Below are 22,484 nucleotides of genomic sequence, written 5' to 3'. Positions count from 1 at the left end.
TTGTTTGGTTTGCCAAGTTCATATTGTCTACGTGTATTCCATAATGTTCCATTAAACAAATGTATTCAGAATGCCCAGATTTTAGGTCTAAATATTTAACATGCGCGATAGCGTGCATGTTCTTTATTTAAAATGTACTTAAATTATCCAGTTTTACATCAGAATATCAATAATTGTCTGCTCACGCTTCACGATCGCATTATTAATGATACCCAATTGACTATATCATATTTATGACTTACAAAATATGAATAGAGTGTCCCGCTTTTAGGTCTAAAATCTAAATTTTCTTCCTCTCGCGCTTCGCGCTCGCATCAATTGTTTAGTTACATACCTATAACATTGATTAATACAAAAAGTGCTTAGAATGACCATTTTTTAAAGGTCGGAATGTCAAAAAATTTGCTCGCGCTTCGCGCTCGCATTATTGAAATATATACCGTCTTCGTGGGTAACTGTAAGCAGTCCTTAACAGGTCCCTTTTCGATAATGCTAGAACAGTTGATAAATATTTCTGTTCGCGCTTGGGGTACATACGAATCTTGTTCAGGATCACACATAACATTGCCCAGAAAATTAAATTTCAGGAAAAAATACATTAAAGTAAAAAAAAAATCGCTCGCGCTTCGCGCTCGCACTTTTTATAAGGCTTATGAGATTATTTTATGTTTATGTTGTTTTATAAGAATAAAACTAACAAGTGACTGATATAGGTGAAGATATAATTTCGGGCCCCGTCCCCTATTGGCGAAAGTCGGATCCGCCCTTGTGGACACATACACACCGGAAAAATGGCCGGTGCCCCCCCTGAAAAAGCAAGGACCCCCCAGTGCCCCCCAGGGAACCAAATCCTAGCTACGCCACTGAAACCCATACCCGTATTTACAAGTCACTTTGGCTAAAAAGGTACCCATTATTAAGGATTTACTAAAATTGAGTGAGTACCCCCCCCCCCCCCCCCCCCCCCCCCCCCCCTCCCGAGTTACTAGACTCTGACCGGCGAATAGACTCCGGAAAAAAATCCCCGACTCGGCCAAATTTTGCAATACCTCTGAATGAATCAGAGTAATGAAAAAGCGTCCTCTACGTCCTTTAGAAGTCAAGTTTTTCGATTGTTTTCTTCACGAAAAAGGATGTTTTACGGCGCGGATCGGTCAATTTATTTACAAGTTCAATGTTAAATTTAACTGTTATCCTACTGGAAGTAAGTATATATTGGAGTGAGATATAATTGTGTGATGGAGATCAATGACGAATCAGGTTTTTGTTTTGCAAATGATTTTTTTGGTGTTGATTTGTGCCTGGTATTTGACCGTATTTGATTAGGCCTACCGACTGACTATCGCTTGTGAGTTGTGTGCCTGCGCTGTGCTGTGCTTTGGCTTTGCATTGTCAGCCTCCCCGGCCCCGGCCTTCCTCCGATCGCGATCCGAGGTGCGGAGATCGGCGGAAAACCGTAACCGCAGATACATGTAGACTCGGAATCAAACCACCGAAGTTAAACAGGGTCCTAAGAAAACATAATTGTTCCGTATGTAGGAAAGACTTCCATATGTCCTCTCCCATTAAGCCTAAGGAATTAGCTAAGTCTTGAGTTGAGAATGGACTTTGAGTGGCAGTTGACTTGATCCAGGGCCCAGGCTAGTATGTATACGCCTATAGTACAGCTGGGAGCCGTCTGTTTCGAGGAGTTTTCTAACAGTAGGACCTAACATTTTTTTTTAAATTTCTCCTCGTACACAGACGGATCGCTACCGTGCAGCCACCATTAGGGGACTTGCAATGCAAAATCCCCCCGTCGGGGCTCTTCAAAGTTCAAGTTTAATGAAAATATTTTTGAAAATTAATGCAACCAAAATGCAAATTAATATTCCCTCTTGGCATTAATTGCCAAAAAACAGAGAAAAATCAAGTTAAAAGGAACAAAAACAGTGACTTACCTCGGCTGTCACGCAAATTCACTTCCCCGTTTGATCTAGCTGGCTGGGGCGTTTTGGGGAGTGAAAGTCATATACTGTACGTATGGTCACTGACTTTCACTCCCCAGTCCCCAAAATGCCCCAGGCTAGTTTTATCCGATCTAAGTACATAAACATATGGCCATTGAGTCCCCTGTACAGATCGCGCTAGAACTTCGGTCTCTGTATTTGGTGAGTGAAGCCAACGGAGTTCAGCTAAACAACCAATATAACAGAGACCGAAGCTTTTGGTCTAGGGCCAGGCATGCCAGGGGCAGTATTCTGAATATTGTCTTTTCTCCATATTTTATCTTATCTCAGAGATATGACCAAATCGGTATTCTTGTGGATGTCATAACTATTGTCACAAATATTGTCATAAATTTTGTCTCTTTTTAGTGCGCACCAAAAATATGCAGCTTTAAATGTGCGTAATCCTTTTATACAATCAAAAGATATGACAAAAGTTATGACGGGGGTAGCAGTCATAAGTTTTGTCATATCTTTTTCTGACCAATTATCCTGATAACCTGCCAACTGAATGTCAAGTTTAGCTATTATATAGATTAGATTGTGGTATTTCACTCTCTATGACAATTATCATAATTATTTTTTCATGCTGCAATTAGTTAGTCCCTACATATTAATTCATCTTTTTTCTTCTCTGTTTTCCTTCTTTTTCTACTTTTCCTCTAAAATCCTTCACAGCTCAATGTCTCTCTTTGTAATTAAGTGCATCAATATTCGCGTAGTTGCGCGATGCCAGCAACTGTATTGGGGATACGCCCTACCTGTCACGGGGCCTTCCTATTGGCTAGGAGGACTCCCACTGGGAACTAACGATGATTTTGATTGGTTTGCTTCCGAAAAGATGGGCGGGAACTTTAAGAGATATGACAGGGAAAAGACAATGTTCAGAATACCGATTTGTGACAATCATAGCGGTGTCAAATCTCGGAGAGAAATGACAAAATTTATGACAAAAGTTATGACAGTGTTCCAGAATACCACCCCAGATCTCTACACCCTTAGCGGTTGTAGGCCAAAGTAGCACTCGAGGTCATCACATGAAGCTGTACAAATATAGAAGCAACTCATCGCTCAGGAAAAACAGCTTTAGTCAGAGAGTGATCGACTCCTGGAACAGTCTTCCTTCAGTTCCTTCTTGGAAGTAGCACTCGAGGTCATCACATGAAGCTGTACAAATATAGAAGCAACTCATTGCTCAGGAAAAACAGCTTTAGTCAGAGAGTGATCGACTCCTGGAACAGTCTTCCTTCAGTTCCTTCTTCTGTAATCTCGGCATTCACTTTAAACATTTTCAAAACTAGACTGGACAAACACTGGTCCTCCATGCACCAAATTCTTCCATAAATATCCGCCTCCACACACGTTTAGTTATTTTTAAAGACCAGTTTAAGTAACCTTCGAAGGAATGATCGGAAGCACTACAGGACTACCTACTTCTTCCGTACAGCAATGATGATGATGATGAGAGAGAAAGAGACTTGATAGCATGAGAGTAGCCAGGAGGCTTCTAGAGAGTAAAAATCATTTACTAATGTAAGGTTACTCTCAACAAAGCTTGGTATCCCTATCCATTCACGTACGTATAGGCCGCCAAAACCTGAAACTTTCGCCCCCGAGATTTCTACATACATGTACTTTCCTTCTACATGTAAAAGATCTAGCCCTAAATCATGTACATGGGATGCAACTTCATTTCCGACATTTCTGCACCATCGATTTTAGTTTTCACCAAGAATTTATCAAAAAAATGAAAAAAATAAGACGGAAGAGACTTGCCCGATGTTTATGCCACCATCTTGTTTGGCCAATTTTGATTTTAGTCTACTTGTATGTATAATCCTCCACTGGCTTTTACATGGCAAATTAGCAGAAAATTGCACATATAGACATGACAAATAGTGAGGCAACAGTAAGAATGATACTGTCAATCTCAGCTTTTTATTTTGCTTTTTTAAAACAAACTATATTTTTCCCCGATATAGTCTGTTTTACAGTTCGGCAGGTTTTTTTGTCAACTTTAATCAATTTATATTATTATGAATTATTTAATGAAAAAAATCGATACCACTTGAAGAATTTATTCATTATGATGTCAGAAAGTATTTTGGCTCTTTTACAATTTTGAATGAACACACCTTGTCCTTAATCAAATGGCAATGGGAGAAGCTTATTTGCCCTTTGGACTGCAAAAAAATTGACACATTTCCATGATTAGGTAGTGTTCAAGCTATCATTTTTTAATTGTTCCAAATTTTGAGATTTTATCTTTTATTAAAATATGGGTAAATATAGAGTACATACATACATGTATGACTTCAAAAATTTGTCGTCTTTGGCACTTCCTTCATACAGATGCATGCATGATATTTCAAACATAATTATCCATTCAAATTTCAATTTAATTTTTTCAATTCAATTACATTTATTTCCAGAGGCTATAAAGCATTTTTCACATTGCGGCAATTGTGACATAAAAGTTACAATATAATGGAGTTTAGTTTAATAGTGCACTATAGAAACATTAAATTATGAGGACTCCAGGCTGAAAATAAAATGAACAGATAAAGTAAACTAAACAAGCATTTGAGAATCAGGTAATTCATAAAGAACACTCCATTTTACTGGTAACACAAGCATAAACTATATTTTTCATGCTGTCCTAGTAAAATAAAATACAAATATCTCAAATTATAGGTAATGAAATAATCAGATCTTCAAACATTCTTTATGTGTGATTTCATGATTTTTTTTTAGTCGAGTACTCACAGAGTGCACCAAGTTTCCTGGTAATATCGGATGGAGTTCTGACCGAGTCGCCAACAATTAATTGTGACCCCCAAAATTCAAAATCTGACGTATACCAATGACCAACAATTCAGTTTTCTTGTCATTCAGCATTAAATATTTTTGGAGCATCCTTATTTATGCCACTTATTCTTCTTATGAGCACCATTTTGTGGCACTTTTGGAAAAAAGAATTAAATACAATTACATGTTGTCTTTGTAGCAGTGGCAATTGAGTTGGAAAGTCCTTTTTAACATTGAAGACTTATTAATAAAGTCTGCTTACATTAATACAATGTTTCCACATATTTGTTTGAAATTCACCCACAGGAAACTTGCTTGATCTTCTCTTTGACTTCCTGTTGGTCTTTTCTTTCTACTTGTAGGTACTGCAAAACTTGATGATAAAATTAGGCAGTTGTGATCAACAGAAATCATGAATAAAAGTCCTTGTCATACTGATCAGTAAGAGTGATATTGAAGGCTTGAACTAATTGGAAGAGACAAGAGAGTAAAAAGGAACTCTATAAGATGCAGTCAAATGAGGATGCAGCCTCGAGTAGGAAATCTGCCGCAGCAGCCCTGACCGAAAGACACCGTGGAGAATGGATGGGCGCAGGCGACCCTGAGAGTGCCTCTGTCTTCCACCATATTCGAAGCAGAACTATCGGACATGCGAAGCACCGGAGGAAGGTTATCTGTAACCTGACCACCCGCAGACTTCCCCATGTGCTCTCGGAGCGGGAGATTCCTGTTGGCGAGATCAATAAGATCTTTGCTTCGGAATGGATTTCAGATCATCAAGTAGTCGTTGGAACCAAGTGCAATAGAGTGAGTGACATCCAATCAGGTCTTTTACATATATTCCACTATCTAAACAATCCTTGGGCGATTGAGTCTCTGTTTATGCTGGACCAGTTCTGTGTAATTCACTAGCACAGGAGCTGAAGAAAACAAATTTACTGCATATATTGAAAAATGTCCTACGCTGATAATCACTTATAGCGCTAAATTGATGCCTGTTGCCTGGTTTTCCACGCTATTTTATTCATGAGTCAACTCTTTTGAATGAATGAGTCCACTCTTCGAAACAGTCTCATGAATGAAATATCATGCTCAATGACGGCAACAGGCATCAATTTGGCAAACAGTGACAAAAGCATGCATCAACGTAGGACATTTTTTATTATACGGGGGGGGGGGGGGGGGGATTGAGCATAATTTATGAAGGAAATCTGCATTAATAAAACAAGGCTCCACACTTACTTTTTTTCTCGGTGTCCCGATCGGTCAACCAAACTCAGCCTGCAAAGCAAATTTAGTGACCCTAAGACAATAGAAAACATTACAATTTATCAAAACTTTGGTAGCCCAACAGCGACACCAAGTGTTGGCATTTACAGAATTTTGGTGGCCCGACTCTCTATTTTGGTTGCCCCGGGCCACTGCTAATGTCGAGCCTTGCATAAACCATGGGTTCAACCAATGGTTTTCAAAACCATCTTTGTGAATTCGGCCCTTTGAATCTTAGTTTCCTGTATGGCTTGCTCTGTCTATCCCCCTTCTCCCCTTCCCTTCTATTTTACTTCAATCTTTACATAAAATAAATCAATCCATTTTCCCTCTAGACCCATCTCTCTCTCTCTCTTCTACTTTACTTCTTGATCTTTCATTTTGCATTTGATCTTTGATCTTTACATAAAATAAATCAATCCATTTTCCCTCTTGACCCATCTCTCTCTCTCTCTCTTCTACTTTACTCCTTGATCTTTCATTTTTGCATTTAAGTTTAACATTTTCATTTTGTGCATTACCAACATTCATTATCATGAGAGGCTTTTTGGTAGACCACTTTTCCTAAGCCACACATGCACATTACAAGATGGGACAGGCTGCGAGTGATGATTGAAAAACAAAATATTAAACTGAGTGATCTATCCCAAGTGTAGAGAAGAATAAGAATTAATCAATAGTTAATTTACATGGGAGATCCCAGGAAAATTGCAGTTTTTGTCTCACCTGCGAAGCAAAGTGAGACTATAGGCGCCGCTTTTCCGACGGCGGCGGCGTCAACATCAAATCTTAACCTGAGGTTAAGTTTTTGAAATGACGTCATAACTTAGAAAGTATATGGACCTAGTTAATAAAACTTGGCCATAAGGCTAATCAAGTATTACTGAACATCCTATTAGAGTTTCATGTCACATGACCAAGGTCAAAGGTCATTTAGGGTCAATGAACTTAGACCATGTTGGAGGAATCAACATCGAAATCTTAACCTGAGGTTAAAGAGAAATTCCAGTAGTTGCAGTTAACACTGATTTCATGAGAAAGTCTGTAAAACAAGGCTTAATTGCCAGTATATCATCGAGGATCTAGATCTGGTACAGTTACATTAACTGGACTTTGTGAAATCTTGAAATCTACGCCAAAAAATGTTCACACCGAAAATCCCCAACACAGATAAGCGCACGTGGGACAATGTATAATTATTGCTTAGGGCGTCGGGCCCGACGCCCTACCCAAATCCCGTGCTTATTTGCTGATTTCTCAGCAATTACACAATTTTTTCCAGAATCCTTTGGCACATACGTTTTATTTATACAAACAGACACTTTAGTGGTCATTTCATTGGATTCTGTACGAACTCATTTTGATATCGTTACCAAAACTAGCATTTACCTTTAAGTTCTTGAAATGTCATCATAACTTAGAAAATATATGGACCTAGTTCATGAAACTTGGACATTAGGTTAATCAAGTATCACTGAACATCCTACATGAGTTTCACGTCACATGACCAAGGTCAAAGGTCATTTAGGGTCAATGAACTTTGGCCGAATTGGGGATATCTGTTGAATTCCCATCATAACTTTGAAAGTTTATGGATCTAATTCATGAAACTTGGACACAATAGTAATCAAGCATCACTGAAAAATTTGTGCAAGTTTCAGGTCTCATGATTAAGGTCAAAGGTCATTTAGGGTCAATGAACTTTTGCCGAATCGGGGGTATCTGTTGAATTACCATCATAACTTTGAAAGTTTATTGGTCTAGTTCATTAAACTTGGACATTAGAGTAATCAAGTATCACTGAACATCCTGTGCGCGTTTCAGGTCACATGCCCAAGGTCAAAGGTTAATGAACTTTGGCCGAATTGGGTGTATTTGTTGAATTACCATCATAACTTTGAAAGTTTATGGATCTGATTCATGAAACTTGTACATAAGAGTAATCAAGTATCACTGAACATCCTGTTCGAGTTTCAGGTCACATGATCAAGGTCAAAGGTCATGTAAGGTCAATGAACTTTGGCCATGTTGGGGTTTTTTGTTGAATAACCATCATATCTCTGTAAGTTTATTGGTCTAGTTCATAAAAAGTGGACATAAGAGTAACCATGTATCACTGAACATCTTGTGCGAGTTAGAGTAGTATTCAAAGTAAGCACTGCTGCTATATTGAAACGCGTGATGCAGGTGAGACGGCCAGAGGCATTCCACTTGTTATTAAAATGAGGTTCAAACTACTTTGATAGAGAAAGGCATTCACGCACAATGTTAATACACTGTCCTCGATCAATCTCTCTGGATTAATGCAAATTGGTGATCCAAATTAGTGACGCGAATGAGTGAGGTCTCAATAAGGGTGCAACATGTACATGTATATTATATAAAACCTTTTTCTTTTGCTAGTTGATGGCGTTAGACTTGAACCTCAACCACCAAGTATCCATCCCGATGCTCCGTAGTCTCCCAAGCAAAAAGCCAGAGACATTACCAATGAACAACAGTGGTATCCACAGTATATCCATCAACCCCAGCGGAACCCTCCTAGCTACAGGGGCGGACAACCCAAACAACATAGGTGTATACCGGTTACCCACGTTTGATCCCGTCTGCGTAGGGCAGGTTAGTCACAAAATTTACAGTTTTTTAAAAGTATTTTGGGCGCATCAGTGAACCTTTGTTCAATAACTGTTCATTTAGGTATGCTGCGACAAAATCAGCATCATTTCTAAGTCAATGAGATACCAGGCGTCAAGAAGTCGGTGTGTAATCTTGATGTGGAGGCCATACATGTAGATTGACTACAGTATGCTGCAATTGTTGTTATCATATAGATTGTGCATTTGCAGTGGTATTGATGTTCATCCTTCATAAGCCTTTCTTTCAACAAACTCAGGAGAAGTCCAGTATAATTTTAAGTTTTGAACCATACCAAGATATAGACCATAACATCTGCATCAAGGAATAAATTTCCTGTTATCGCATCGCAATTGTCCCCCCATTTTTCTGTTTCTTTTTCTTTTTTTACTGCAACACCAAAAAGTTTTAATATTTTTACATACATGTAGGTCTGTACAGAACATACCTGTAGTTCCAAATTTGTATCTCAAAATGCTAAATAAATTTGAGAAGTAAAATTATTTCCTTTGCATGTTGATTTACTACCCGAAAGGTTAATTGGTGGTAACTTATTCTTTTCTTTTTCTTCAGAATTGCCACAAGGACTGGATGTTCTCAGTTGTATGGTTAGATGACCAATACTTAGTTGCAGGTTAGTGCATTGGGCATTTCTGTGAATCTTCTTTGAAGCATTTGTCGAAAAAGCGATTTTCCATTAATATAATACAAAAGTGACTTTTTTCATTTCTGGAAAGCTGTAATTCTGTTTCAAACTTGATCTAAAATAAAAAAATTCAGTTTTGACATAGTATTAGAAATGTGCAAATCAAAAACAGAAATTCTGTTTTGAAAAGTTAAATTGAATGAATTTGCTCATGCAAATTAAAGAACAAAAAAAAAATCTGTTTTGGTTTACCAGTAAAATGAAAATATCTGTCCCTGCATTGTAGGCAGGCGCGGATCCAGGAGGGGGCCGAGCCGGCCCCGGTCCCCCCCCCCCGGTCCCCCCCTATTTTTTGGCAACCTGCAAAAAAAATGTACTCTTTAACATGATAGAAACGATGAAAAACAGAAAGAAAAGTAAGAAAGAGGTATTATACCCATGATGTGTAATTTACAGCCACGTAATGGCCGGCCCGACCCGAAAGGAAACAAGAAAAAGGTGAGGGGAAGAATTGGAAAATAGAATTTATATAAAAAAAAATTCGCTCGCGCTTCGCGCTCGCATTGCCTGTGTAATGAATCTCATTCAAGTGTATTAAATTGCGCTTATATCTAGTTCTGAAATCAATTGCACACCATATAATTTTAACTCGCACATCAAGCTTTCATTATTTTGTTTGATTTACACAAATTGTTGATATGCATTAAAAAAAATTCAGCTCGCACTGCGCGCTAACATTGTTTGCTTTGTGAGATACCTATCCTCTTTGGAAATTCTTACAAAAATTTCTCAAAATGCCCCTTTATCATGTTAGTGAAAATTTAAGCTCGTGCTTCACGCTCACATTTAATTGTTTGAGACATACAGCTTGTTCTTTATTTAAATAAAAACGCGCTTAGACTGTCCAGTTTTTAGGTCGGAAATATAAAAAATTTTGAGCTCGCGCTTCGCACTCTCATTCAATTGGTGATACTTGTATCCTCTTCATTAATCACTAAAAACAGTCCTAATTGAGCCTCTTTTTACGTTATATTAAAATTTTGGCTCGTGTTGTTTAGTTGGATACTTTGTTCATTATTATAAAAACTGCTCAGAATCTTCAGGTCTAAGGACATAAAATATCAAAGAATTGAGCTCGCGCTTCGCGTTTGCATAATATATTAAGACCTTATCTTGTTTATAACAAAAACTAAAACTTCAGTCTTTAGTTAGGACTAACACCTGAAAAACCAAAAAAAAAAAAACAGATTATAGCGGCCAATCGAGAAAAATGTTGATGAAAATATTTTTCGGCCCCCCCCTATTGGCGAAAGCTGGATCCGCCCCTGGTAGGTCTTATATAGATGAATGGTCCCATACGAATGTAAATTCTTTTTTTATTTATTATAATCATGGAGTAAGTTCGATTTAGAATGAAAAGTATTTACATGTACATATAAACTGCTGAGTGTTCTATAAAGCTCTCTCTAAGCTCTGCACTACATTGATGATCTTGTTTGTGTTTCATAAAGCTGTTTTTAAGTTAAGAGCGACTTTGAGAACGACTGGTGATCCTTTCTTGTGGTAATTGGTATATTCATTGGCGATGGTTTGGCACGTATGAAAGAATCACCAGTTGTTCTTAAAGCCGCTCTAAAGTTACGAACAGCTTTATGAAACAGCCCGCTGGGTCCTGTTTTATAAAGACCTGTTATAATAATAAATACACAGCATCTATAACAGGTTTCCTATCAGCCAATGAAATTGAAGGATTTAAGTAGCTTTACATTTGATATTATAACCTGAATTACGAAATGGGTCCCAGCTATTGGGCTTTTTTTATTAGCTCCAAATTTTTTTTTTTTGTAATGTAGTGGGTGGGAATAACCTTTATATAGACCTTTCACTCAAATGCTATTATTGTAATCTACATCAGATTTCAACTGATGAATAAATTGATTTAGAATCTGATCTAGCACCAAAGAACAAGTCATTCTGTGTAGGTGGTTTGATTATATTTTGATCACTATTTTCACATCTTGCCGCCCTCATTACGTTTTTTCTATCAATTTAAATTGTCGATAACCAGGTTCGAGAGATTCACAGCTTTCTGTCTGGTCTGTCAGTCAAGAACTGTGCGACCGGGTCCAAGACACCAACGAAATAGCCACAGTGCCATCCTACGAATCCATCTTCCCCATTGCGTTACGGTCTAGTGAGAGAAATGAGAAAGTAAGGGCCTTGGAGTACAGCCCGCAAACGAAGGTGAGCATATGATGTCCCTTCCTTAATTCTTGAGAAACTTTGACTGCAAAAAAAAATTACACGGGGGCTTGGGGTGATATTGTCCCCAAAACGCTCAAAAGAGGCTTGGAAAATGAATTTAAAAAATGCCCAGAAAACCCCCATTCACTGTGCAATGTTAAAGGAGAATGAAACCATTGGAACTAGATAGCTTGTGTGAAAACAGAAAAATCAAAGAAACAGATCAACAAAAGTTTGAGAAAAATCGGACAAATAATGAGAAAGTTATGAGCATTTGAATATTGCGATCACTATTCCTATGGAGATAGCAAATTGGCAATGCGACAAAGATGTGTGATGTCACTGATGAACAACTCTCCCCATTACTTTAGTATATATTTCACTTGAATTGCCTCTTTTATCACATCTATCCATAGATCATGTGTTTTTTCTACATGAGGGCATGTAATACATATTTTTTAAGAATACATAATGGATAAAGAGTTTGTATCATCGTAAGAAAAAGCAAAAAGAGACATTTTGAGGGTATTTTATAGTCCACCAAAGGGAAAGTTGTTCATCAGTGACATCACACATCCTTGTCGCATTGCCAATGGGAGGATCTCCATAGCATTAGTGATTGCAATATTCAAATGCTCATAACTTTCTCACTATTTGTCCGATTTTTCTCAAACTTTCTTTATTCTTATTCTTTGATTTTTCTGTTTCTACACAAGCCTATTTGTTCCAAAGGTTTCATTCCCCTTTAAGGTTGTCCAATGTTGCAGATTTAAGCAGTACATGTACATGTAGGCTGTACTTACCTTTTTAACTTTAATTTTATCGATGATTTTCTGTTACTTTTAATTTGTTTGCCCCCCCCCCTTCACTTGTGCGACTTGAGCATCTCTTACAAGATAGATATGGTGCCTAACAAATTGCATATATTATTAGTATTATTGTGAAGTATTTATTTATTTATTTATTTAAACATATTTATTCAGGTACATAAGATCAGCATAAAGAACTGAAGGGTATAGGAATATCGGTAGTAACATGAAAAGTAAGGAGAGGTGAAGAATAGAGATACATTCATATGCTCGTAGTAATTGTGTATGACAGCCATTGTGAGGTGAAAATTGCCATAGTATCATAGGAAATACATTTTTTAAAGGATGATTTGAAAGAATTTACTGAAACTGCATTCTTAAGTGAATCTGGCAAATTGTTCCAGACCTGTGTCGTGGAGAACATAAAAGATTTCTTGCAGCATTCAATATTAGGTTTAGGGGGAACAACATTTAGTGTATTATAATGATATGTTCTAACATCATGTCTTTTACAAAACATTTCAATATTATTGCATAAACGAGATGGGGCCATTCCATGAATACATTCATACATCAGTTTTGCTGAAAAAAATAGTCCCTTCTTTGTTCAATAGATATAAAATCGATATTACCAGTAATGTATTGGGCAGCTTGTTTCTGAAGTCTGTAAAGTTTTGAGAAAGCATTAGAACAAATTTTATTTCACCAGACCGATATTGCATAGTCGAAACAGGGTTGTATATTGGATTTATATAATATATTCAATAGGTTTTCATTTAGGATATGTCATAATTTACTAAGTGAAAAAATCTTATAAGCTATTTTGCATATCAATATTTATTGTTGTCATATTATATATGACAACATCATCTGCAAATATGTTACATGTGCCACTGACACTTTCAGATATATCATTAATCATTATGAGAAAAAAATAGGGCCCAGAACACTTCCCTGTGAGATCCCAACAGTTAGTTTTTGGTAGGATGATAAAGTATTTTTAGGAATTGTATTTTCACCATTAGTAGGTTAAACTCCACCTTGAAAGTAATAAGGTGTGAATATATAGAGTGAAAAGCAGAGAGAAAATGACGAAAAATTTCTTCCAAAAAGTCTGATAAAAAATTATGAATTTTAAAGTTTGGCTATGATTTGTGAGAATGGTAACATGCATACTGTGATGAATTGGATTCATGTGATGTTTCCACTTCTTATTTTATGACACAAAATACAAATTCTCATTTTAATGTATGTATATATAACAGGCAGGAAGTTATTCCTCAATAGGCTGTGAGCAGTGGTATTGGTAGACCAGCTTAGCCGGGATAATCTGGTGCCTTGAGCACTAACAAGGGGAAGATGTGCTCTATTTCTAGTAATTATTTCACTTGATTTTGTATTGTCCAGGAATTAGCCTCATTGTCGGCCAACGGTTTTATCCACCTTTGGGACTTGAGAGGGTTCCGGAAAGTCCACAGCAGACGCTTGCCGTACTGCGAGGAGAATGTCTGTATAGCCCTATCACAAGACCACTCTCTTTATGCTGTTGGTTCCCAGTCTCATGTCACCTTCCTAGACTCTCGGAATGGGAGATGTGTGGCATCGGTTCACTCTAAGGAGAGGGGAAGCGGTATGTGTCATTCAATTTTTTTTGGCTTGCTTGCTTGATAAGTTGACTTAGAGAATCTGTGCAATGAAAGTGTAATTTAATTTGCACTACTCACAGCTCATGTCTTGTTGTTCAAGCATATGAATATGTCACATATCAGATTTGATAAATAATCCACTTTATGTAGCGCTTATTACGTTGGAATGATGTCTCTAAGCGCTATACAGATATATTATAACTATGGTCATTGGACCCTGGCATACCTGCATACAACGTATGCACTTTCTCCACTCCCTGGGGAGTATAAGATTTATTTCCTTATGTATTGTCCGACTCATATTTTATCTGTTGTATTTGTTTCTAATCTAGGACTGCTGTCATATTTAATCTCTGTTTCATTTTTTTTTTCATCTAGGTGTGCGGTCAGTGAGCTTTAAGGATGGAGTGCTGACAGTCGGTACCGGTCAAGGTGCTCTCATGTTCTTTGAACTAAGAGCAGGTCATTTCATTGAGAAAGATGTCGATGGAAGGACCATGCCTGTGAAGTTATACACTGGAAAAGGATATCTGGTAAGACATTGCTTGCTCTTTAGTTAATGCTTTTAACCACCATCGATGGCGTGTTTTCAGGCTGACTGTCAGTCTGTTTGTCTGTCATGCGCTCATTCTCGCAATAGTTCTGGGGCCGTATTCTGAAAATTGTCTGAAGAGAAATATTCTTGTATCTTTAGAGTTACATTAAAATCCGTATCCGAAAATTCTTGTATCTTTTCTTGTAACTTTCGCTGAGCGCGTCAGAGCTAGAATTGTGCGTAAAGTTAAAAACGGCGCATAAATATCCCTTTGCGCATAATGAGATAAAAGGTATTCTGAAAATGCTATTATCTTTGCGTTCTGTTAACTTCCTTTGCAAAATAAAAGAAAATTGACAAGAGGTAGGGGGCTATTGTAACTTATTATTGCATGTGATATTTGTCCGTCTGCAATAACTATTTCTTGCTGCGTCCCACAAGAACATCATGTTTTACAAAAGGAGACATTCCAAAGACATTATAACGATGGATTTGTATACTTTTCAGCAATTAAAAATTGGTGTTCGAGACGATGAATCTTTTCAGAGAAAATTTATAGAGAAGAGCCATGTGTATTTTTAGCACAGAAACGCATAAGCGTCGGGGCGCGAGGAAATTACGCCTCATGTCAACAATTTTCAGAAGAGACGCTTCTTTTGGTCGACCTAAGCATATAACAAGCTTAATGATTGGTTGATGATGAAATATTGGGCGTGTCAGAGATAAAATAGGGGATGTCCTTACAGAGATAAGACAATTTTCAGAATACCAATTTAAGAGAATTTTAGCTAGCTGTTATCTTTCGGACTTACAGGAACAGTTACAAGAAAAGTTAAGAAAATTTTCAGAATACCACCCCAGGAATCATTTGGCGGGTAAACTTTCAACGTTTCCCATTGGTGTGACAGTGATCTGGGTCCCGTAACACAAAGGTTAGCAATTAATTTCTAATTTGATAGAGCAATTCTGATTGGTTCCTAGCAATGATGATCTTCATAGGCCATTTCATTTAGCGATTGATCGCTAAAATTACAGGGCCCAGATTGGATTTTCAGGTCATGAGGTCAAAGGTCACAGAAATCATCGAAATATTTTGTTCTCACTGTAGTTGAGGGATAGATTGCAAACTTGGTCTAAAGTGGTCTCATTTGGTCTAAAATTGGACCAAGTGTTAAGAATTGTGCAAGATGAATGAAAATGAAATGGATATTAGACCAACTGGTTATGAGACGATATGGTCATAGACGAAATGGTGCAAAGTGATGATTGGACCAAATGGTTGTTAGAAGAAATGTTGATGGACCGAAACGGCATTAGACTAAATGAAGGCAGACCATGTACTTTGCACCATATCGAGATATGGAAAATTACGGGGCCCAGATAGGATGCAAAGTGATGATTGGACCAAGTGGTTATTGGACCAAATGGTTGGTAGACGAAATGTTGATGGACGCAATGGCATTAGACTAATGAAGGCAGACCATGTGGTGAGTGGATGAGTTGGCAATAGACGAATTGGCAATTTACCGGATGAATCCACCTAAATCTCATATTGTTATACAGACTGCTTATCACATCAAGCCTTTTCTAATTTCTCTATCCATAATTGTCTTCTTTTTACTTCAATTTTCTCTGTTATCCCATCAGCATCGAGATTCCCTCTTCCATCAGTTCTTCAGCGAGTCCAGCCATCCGAATGCTGTGTACACTCATCGGTACGACAAGTCTGGGACTAGGCTCTTCGTAGCAGGCGGTCCATTGCCATCTGGTCTTTCTGGAAACTATGCCGGTTTGTGGCATTAGAGGGCTCCTGTCAACCACCGCCTTGTCGCATCGAAGAAGAAAGGAGAAAAAACGACTGAATGCCTTCTGTGGTACCACACCAGTAGTCAATATTCTTGTGATTGGACTTTACTATGCCCTGGAACATTGTATGTCATTGGGCATTTTCTAGCAGAAGGTCTGATTAGAAAGTGAGCGATCTACTTCATGTGCAGCTTTCGCAGTGTTGCATATAATCTTGGTGGCAAGTTTTATTTTGTTTTCACTTGATTTCTTTTTCAATTGATTTGATATCACTGGAGCATTATAGTAATATATCCCATTTAAAATGCCTATCAATATGCCTATTCCTATGCCTATTTTTATACCTGATTGTATTATTTATGTGTATTTGCATCATGCAAGGACTCAGACTCTTGCAAGTAAAAATTTGCTTGTGTACTACTTGTGTACAACTTGGAATGTAAACATCAATATCAGTAGCTGTACCCAGCTGAGCAGGGGAGAGTTTCATGAAGCACCCTTGTCAGTGACTGTCACTGACTGATTTGCTCCTAGCCAAGATCAGATGCAAGGATTTCTCAGTGAAATCACAGACCATTTGTTTCATGAATGCTTCCCAGGATGTCTTTAGCTTAAGTTGAGTGGACCCTGTGAGCGTAGAAAGTGTACAAAATTATGCTGAAACTATTATCAAATTATCAAACAACAATGATGAAAAATACAACAAATTACATGTAAAAAATATCTTTCAGTGGCCATTTTGTAGAAGCTTTTCGTAAGTCAATATGTACTGTCCACTGGTCTGATTGGTTCGACAAAGCCCTAGTTTCAATAGACTTACAGTAGCACTTATCTCTACAATTTATTGTCTCCCCAAATCCTTTGCTATGCATTGAAAGTGGAAATTTAACATTCTGTAGAGAAGTACATTTAGAAGATATTCTACTTGCGTCATCAGAAACCGACAGAATTGTCATGTCAAAACACATGGATAGTGGTATTTCACAGTCATAACAACTAGTAGCCTGAATTTTTTAAAGTTTTAGATGGAAATTCTATCGTATGATATTGTGAAACATATATGCATTCATATTTATTGTTTGTTCTTTGTTTCAATTATTTTTTTTCTCATGTTCATTGTTTTATATTTCTTGTTATTACTATATATTTATCAACTTGTAATTATATCAATATATTTATACATATTTTGTTGTCAATCAAATTGCTTATTTTATTTCCTCATTTTATATTTGAAAAAAGAAATTCATAATTAGTTATTGTTGCTAGTATGAGACTGGTTAGGGTCTCATGTTGCTTTTGACCTTCACGAAGACCTGGTTTACAAAGTGGCTCTAAGTAAGTGCTTATAAGGACCTCGTACTAATCCACACTAGCTCCTATATACAATTTAATCTTTACTTATACATCATATTCGCAAACTTGGATGCTAACTTTTTTTCTTGGTGGCCCGATCGGTCAACCAGAATCATCAATTTCATATTTTTGGTGGCTCTTAAAGCAAACTTACGTAAGTGGCCCTAAAACAATAGAAAACTTTAAAATTTCTCAAAACTTTGGTAGCCCAATCGGGCCACCAAGTGTTGGCTTTTACAGAATTTGGTGGCCTGACTCTCACTTTTAGTTGCCCTGGGCCACTGCTAATGTCGAGCCGTGCATTTGATGTCAAAACCTACATGTAAGTGGGAACATTGTATGAATGCTTGCGCTGTTTCAACATTGATCTGTGAAATGATCTTTTCATTTAAAAAAAAAATCATATCATACACAACAAATTTGGGAACGAGGAAAGCTGCATTGCAAAGACTCGTAAGGCCTGAATTCGCAAAGGTGGTTTTTAAAACTGTCAGTTGAACCCAGGGTTTATGAATGCAGTACGCCAAATTGACGCCTGTTGTCATGGTTATCCATGCTTTTTTATTCACTGTTTTGAATTAATGAGTCCAATCTTGAAAACAATGGACTCATGAATAAAGTTGCGTGCTTAACGATGGCAGCAGGCGTCAATTTGGCGCACTGACTGACAAAAATGCATCAGCATTGGCCATTAAATTAAGCTTGATTCATAAAGGAAATCTGCATAAACCGTGGGTCAGACAGATTGTTTTCAAAACTACCTTTCTGAATTCAGCCCTAACAGATTTATAGTTGGGATTCCTGCCAAATGATGTCGCACAGGCTTCTGACAAGTTACCCAAGTCTGCCTTTTATTCTCTTTATGCCAATATGGTGACTTTAACACTGAACTTGAATTCTTGTAGCTCTGCAATTCTTTATTTCCATAAATGACAGGGTAGTGCTGAAGAGGGGATGCCAAAAGTATGAAAATCTTGAGAATATCAATACTAATTGGTGTATAGCAGGTAGGGTGAATCCTAATACTCTTTCATGAATTCACTTTCAAATGGTCCGGACTGTGTCTCGATCAGAATAGTTTAGACTCTGATAAAAATTGTGTTCAGAAGTAGCTCTATTTTCATGAGTGCAGCAAAGACACAGTCCGGTTTATCATCGTGGTAACCACTTAAAGCGCACAGAGTTTGTGCACACAGGACAGTGCCATGGTGTTTACACCTTTTTTGATGTATTGTTTGCCTTCCATCGTCATTCAATGGTTGAGGTGCCTAAATGTTTTCTGTACTTGCCCATTAAATATATTCTGCATGATCAGTGCGGTATCACACAGTCTTTTTATCTACATGTACATGAATTCTATGAATTCGACTCCGCATTGAAAGATGTGTCACCGTCTGCAGTTGTGTATTTAAAGTATGCTGCTTGCTTTGTAAATTGCAACTTTGGGGAATACAGTGTATATCCCCAAATATCCCAAATATTTCCAAATATGCAATGCAGTTGAAAGTGTTTCAATTGAAGAAAATTGTGTACGATGCTTTGTTCAAATATCAAGGCATACTCAGTGAACATCTAAAGCAGTACTTGTGAGCAGTATGTGTTTATACGCTGATATTAAGACAATTATAGATTTCTTTATGTCAGACTACGATTGGTAAATGCGCATGTAGGCTTCTAATAGCAAGTTTTGTGGCAGGTGATAACTCTTAACTTTGTGATATGCATGTTACTACGTTTAGGAATTAGTTAGGACATACGCTGTGTACATTTATCTTATCTTGCATTGGAAGAAGACAATTGTTCATGGAGTGTTGTCTTACAATGTGACCTTGGGTTAAAACTTTGCAGTAATTGTCTACAATTCTACATGCCATTGTAAATCACTTTGGTTTATTGGTGAATGTACATGTAAGTGTGAACATCTTACAAGCTGCCTCCATGTGTAAAATTGATCTGCACTGGATGTAGCTAATTTAAGTATGGTTCAACTAGAATGCTTGAATGCTAGAATGAGGTCCCTGGCAAGGGGATTAAAGTCAACTTAAAAATATGTGATTGTTGTATAGGGAATGGGGCAGATTACTGTATTCAACATTGTAAAACCATTTTCATTGGAAAACTGCTCTTGCATGTTTGTTTCAAAGCCCTTCTGTATGCATATCAAATATGGCAAAATTGTGAACCACAATGCATTTTATGCACTTTCTATCCAAGGCCGTTGCCTGTAGGGTTCAAAACCCTGATTGGCACTGTCATCCTTGAGCAAGCTATTCATGCCACTTATGTAAAGTGGTACTTGCCTCAAATTATGATAATAGAAAGTATATAAATATATAGCATATATCCATGTACTATTATATTTTTTTCTAGTCTATATGTAGCAATTTTAAACAAAGTAAAGGCAAAAGACATATCTTCAAATGAACAAAATGTTGAAGTGATATTGAATGAAGAGGTTTCTAAAATGAATAATGTTGTGCCTATCATGGTGAAGGAAGATGTGAATGTAAATTAAACTGGAAAAATCAATAATTTGTGATATAATTTATAAAACTTCTGTTTTCTCTGTATATCTTCTAATATTCAAATATGTATCTACGGTATCTGATGGTGAAAATAACACAAAATGTGTGGAATTTTAAAGCTGACTTTCTAGTGAACATGTGACTAGTAAAACAATTTTTCAGTGGAGGTGTGGATTTGTTCATAAAATGAAATACTAGTAACCTATTTACTTTCACTTGTTTGTGAGTATAATGTATTTTAGTAGTCTTGAGTGATAGAAAATCATGTATTAGAAACTTGACCTGGCTTCTAGTGAACCATATTGGATTTTGGGCTTTAATATGCCAAAAATGAAAAATTTTACTTCATTTTAATTCAAGGCTTAAACCATCACAATGGATATTTTTGCACTTTAATTTCTTTAATGGAGAGAAAATGACATTTTAAAGTGCTCATGAACCATTTGTAAATCATTTGCTGCCGATGTTAGAAAGCAAACCAATCAGATGTTTCTCACTGATTAAATCTTAGTGCTTAGTACTGTTGTAATGATTTCACACGTGCCAACTACCTGAGTTGAAAATGTGGTATTTATTCTGTGAGGAACACGTCAGATATATTGTGTTTTCTATTGACAGCAGAAAAACAACAATATTGTCCTCTTTGAATTTTTCTTGAGCCTATTTTAATGTGCTTCATTCAGTTACCTTGAGTCTATAGATTAATGGGTCATATTTGTATCTACTTGGTCTGCTATCGAATTGGTCTAGTTTCTGTGTGTGGTCCAACCATCACACGGTCTAAAAATCACTTGGTCTAGACCTAATAATTGTCATTTAGTCTCTTTTCTGAATGTTTAACTTTAAGGAACACCTTTTCTACATGTATGTACAGTATTTTGTCAAATGAAAATTTGGTTCATAAACACTTCATCTCATATGATATGTATACATCAAGTGGATATTAGACCCATATTCTTCTTCTTCTTCTTTGGGTGTACTGCCCAACAAGCCATAGTAGGAGCCAAACGGGAAGGAAGTGCGCAGGTGTTGATGGCACGTAGGGAGAGAGATTTGCTCACCTCTCGATATCTGGGGGTTGCAGGTGGACCACTACACCGGGGTTTCCCCTTACTCTTATTCGAATAGTGCGGTGGGTTCTTAACGTGCAAAGGTGGTGACTCCTCTACACGGGGCCTCCATTTATTATCCTATCCCACCGACGGAGTGTTTTCCCTGTAACATAGCCTGCATCTATGGAACAGGGGAGAGACGTTTACACACAACGCACTGGCTTCAGTCATCCGCCCGTGGTTGACTCGAACCCACGATCTTTGGTTCGACGGGCAGACGCGTTACCGACTGAGCCTTTGATATAGCCTTACTGCAATCTAGACAGAGTTGTGAATGGTTTAGAATTGTGGCAGTGGTTATTAGAGACAAACTGGGTGGAGATGAATTAGGATTAGACCATTTGTGATCAAACCAAACAGAAATAGAAAAAGCAGTTGTCAACCAAAGTGCTATTGTACCACTCTAGTGAGCATGAACAGGCACAGTCCTCCGGCAGGCACCGCATTACATTCTAGAGCCGCATAGATGTAGAAATTCTTTCAGAAAAATTGTGGAAGTTGATAAAAGGATGATTCAAATTTTATCTTTCTGAGCTTTTGATTGCCATCAAAGAAAATGGTGCAGTTTAGCTCTTGATCCATGCTGTATTCATGGGTGTTCCACAAGGTTATTTATACATCTTTCACAAGCCAAAGTATTGTACAAACTTGCATTCTAACAGAAATCATGTAGTAATAGGTTTATTCCGGAATTGAACAGAAAGAAATCAGATATTAATTTATTGCCACAAACATGCTGTTTACAGCTTTGTGTTACAAAATTACATGTTTGCCCTAAATTTCTTGACTTATACGTTACACTTTATGTTGATGCAGTCTTGTGGGATATTAGGCTGTGCATTCTTATTGAAAATACATGTAGCTCTGTACATCAGTGGTGTACTTGTAAATTTTCCAGTAAATTTTATTTTATTATAATGCTTCTTATTTTACACTTGTATCCTTTGTATATTGAAAATTGTTTATTGGAAAATGTTGCTTTGTTTTGACTTGATTGGTGTACAATTTTTCATATTAATTTGTTAATTTGTAAATATAAACTCTAGTTTCTGTAAATTATATGTATAGACAAGTAAATATGATGAATAAAATACATCCTAAAGCGAAAA

General features: G+C 37.1%; 1 protein-coding gene across 1 annotated transcript; it reads left to right on the top strand.

Moving 5' to 3' along the window:
- Nucleotides 1–1,099: 1,099 nt before the first annotated feature.
- Nucleotides 1,100–22,484, top strand: LOC121415786 (DDB1- and CUL4-associated factor 12-like). Its single transcript, XM_041609112.1, has 8 exons — nucleotides 1,100–1,204; nucleotides 5,159–5,603; nucleotides 8,469–8,684; nucleotides 9,273–9,333; nucleotides 11,414–11,589; nucleotides 13,806–14,028; nucleotides 14,423–14,577; nucleotides 16,227–22,484. The coding sequence occupies exons 2-8, from the start codon at nucleotides 5,304–5,306 to the stop codon at nucleotides 16,380–16,382; spliced, it is 1,287 nt and encodes a 428-aa protein (XP_041465046.1). The 5' UTR covers nucleotides 1,100–1,204; nucleotides 5,159–5,303; the 3' UTR covers nucleotides 16,383–22,484.

The sequence above is a fragment of the Lytechinus variegatus genome, chromosome 5, assembly GCF_018143015.1.
Source record: "Lytechinus variegatus isolate NC3 chromosome 5, Lvar_3.0, whole genome shotgun sequence".
NCBI lineage: Eukaryota > Metazoa > Echinodermata > Echinoidea > Temnopleuroida > Toxopneustidae > Lytechinus > Lytechinus variegatus.
Note: the sequence above shows the minus strand (reverse complement) of the source record. Positions and strands in the feature narration are given on the sequence as shown.

What these genes read in the sequence shown, in the direction of transcription:
- LOC121415786 (XM_041609112.1), top strand. Translation starts at nt 5,304, where the DNA reads ATGCAGTCAAATGAGGATGCAGCCTCGAGTAGGAAATCTGCCGCAGCA. An exon ending in ATCCCGTCTGCGTAGGGCAG is followed by an intron (nt 8,685 to 9,272) that starts GTTAGTCACAAA and finishes CTTTTTCTTCAG; the next exon opens with AATTGCCACAAGGACTGGAT. An exon ending in TGACCAATACTTAGTTGCAG is followed by an intron (nt 9,334 to 11,413) that starts GTTAGTGCATTG and finishes GTCGATAACCAG; the next exon opens with GTTCGAGAGATTCACAGCTT.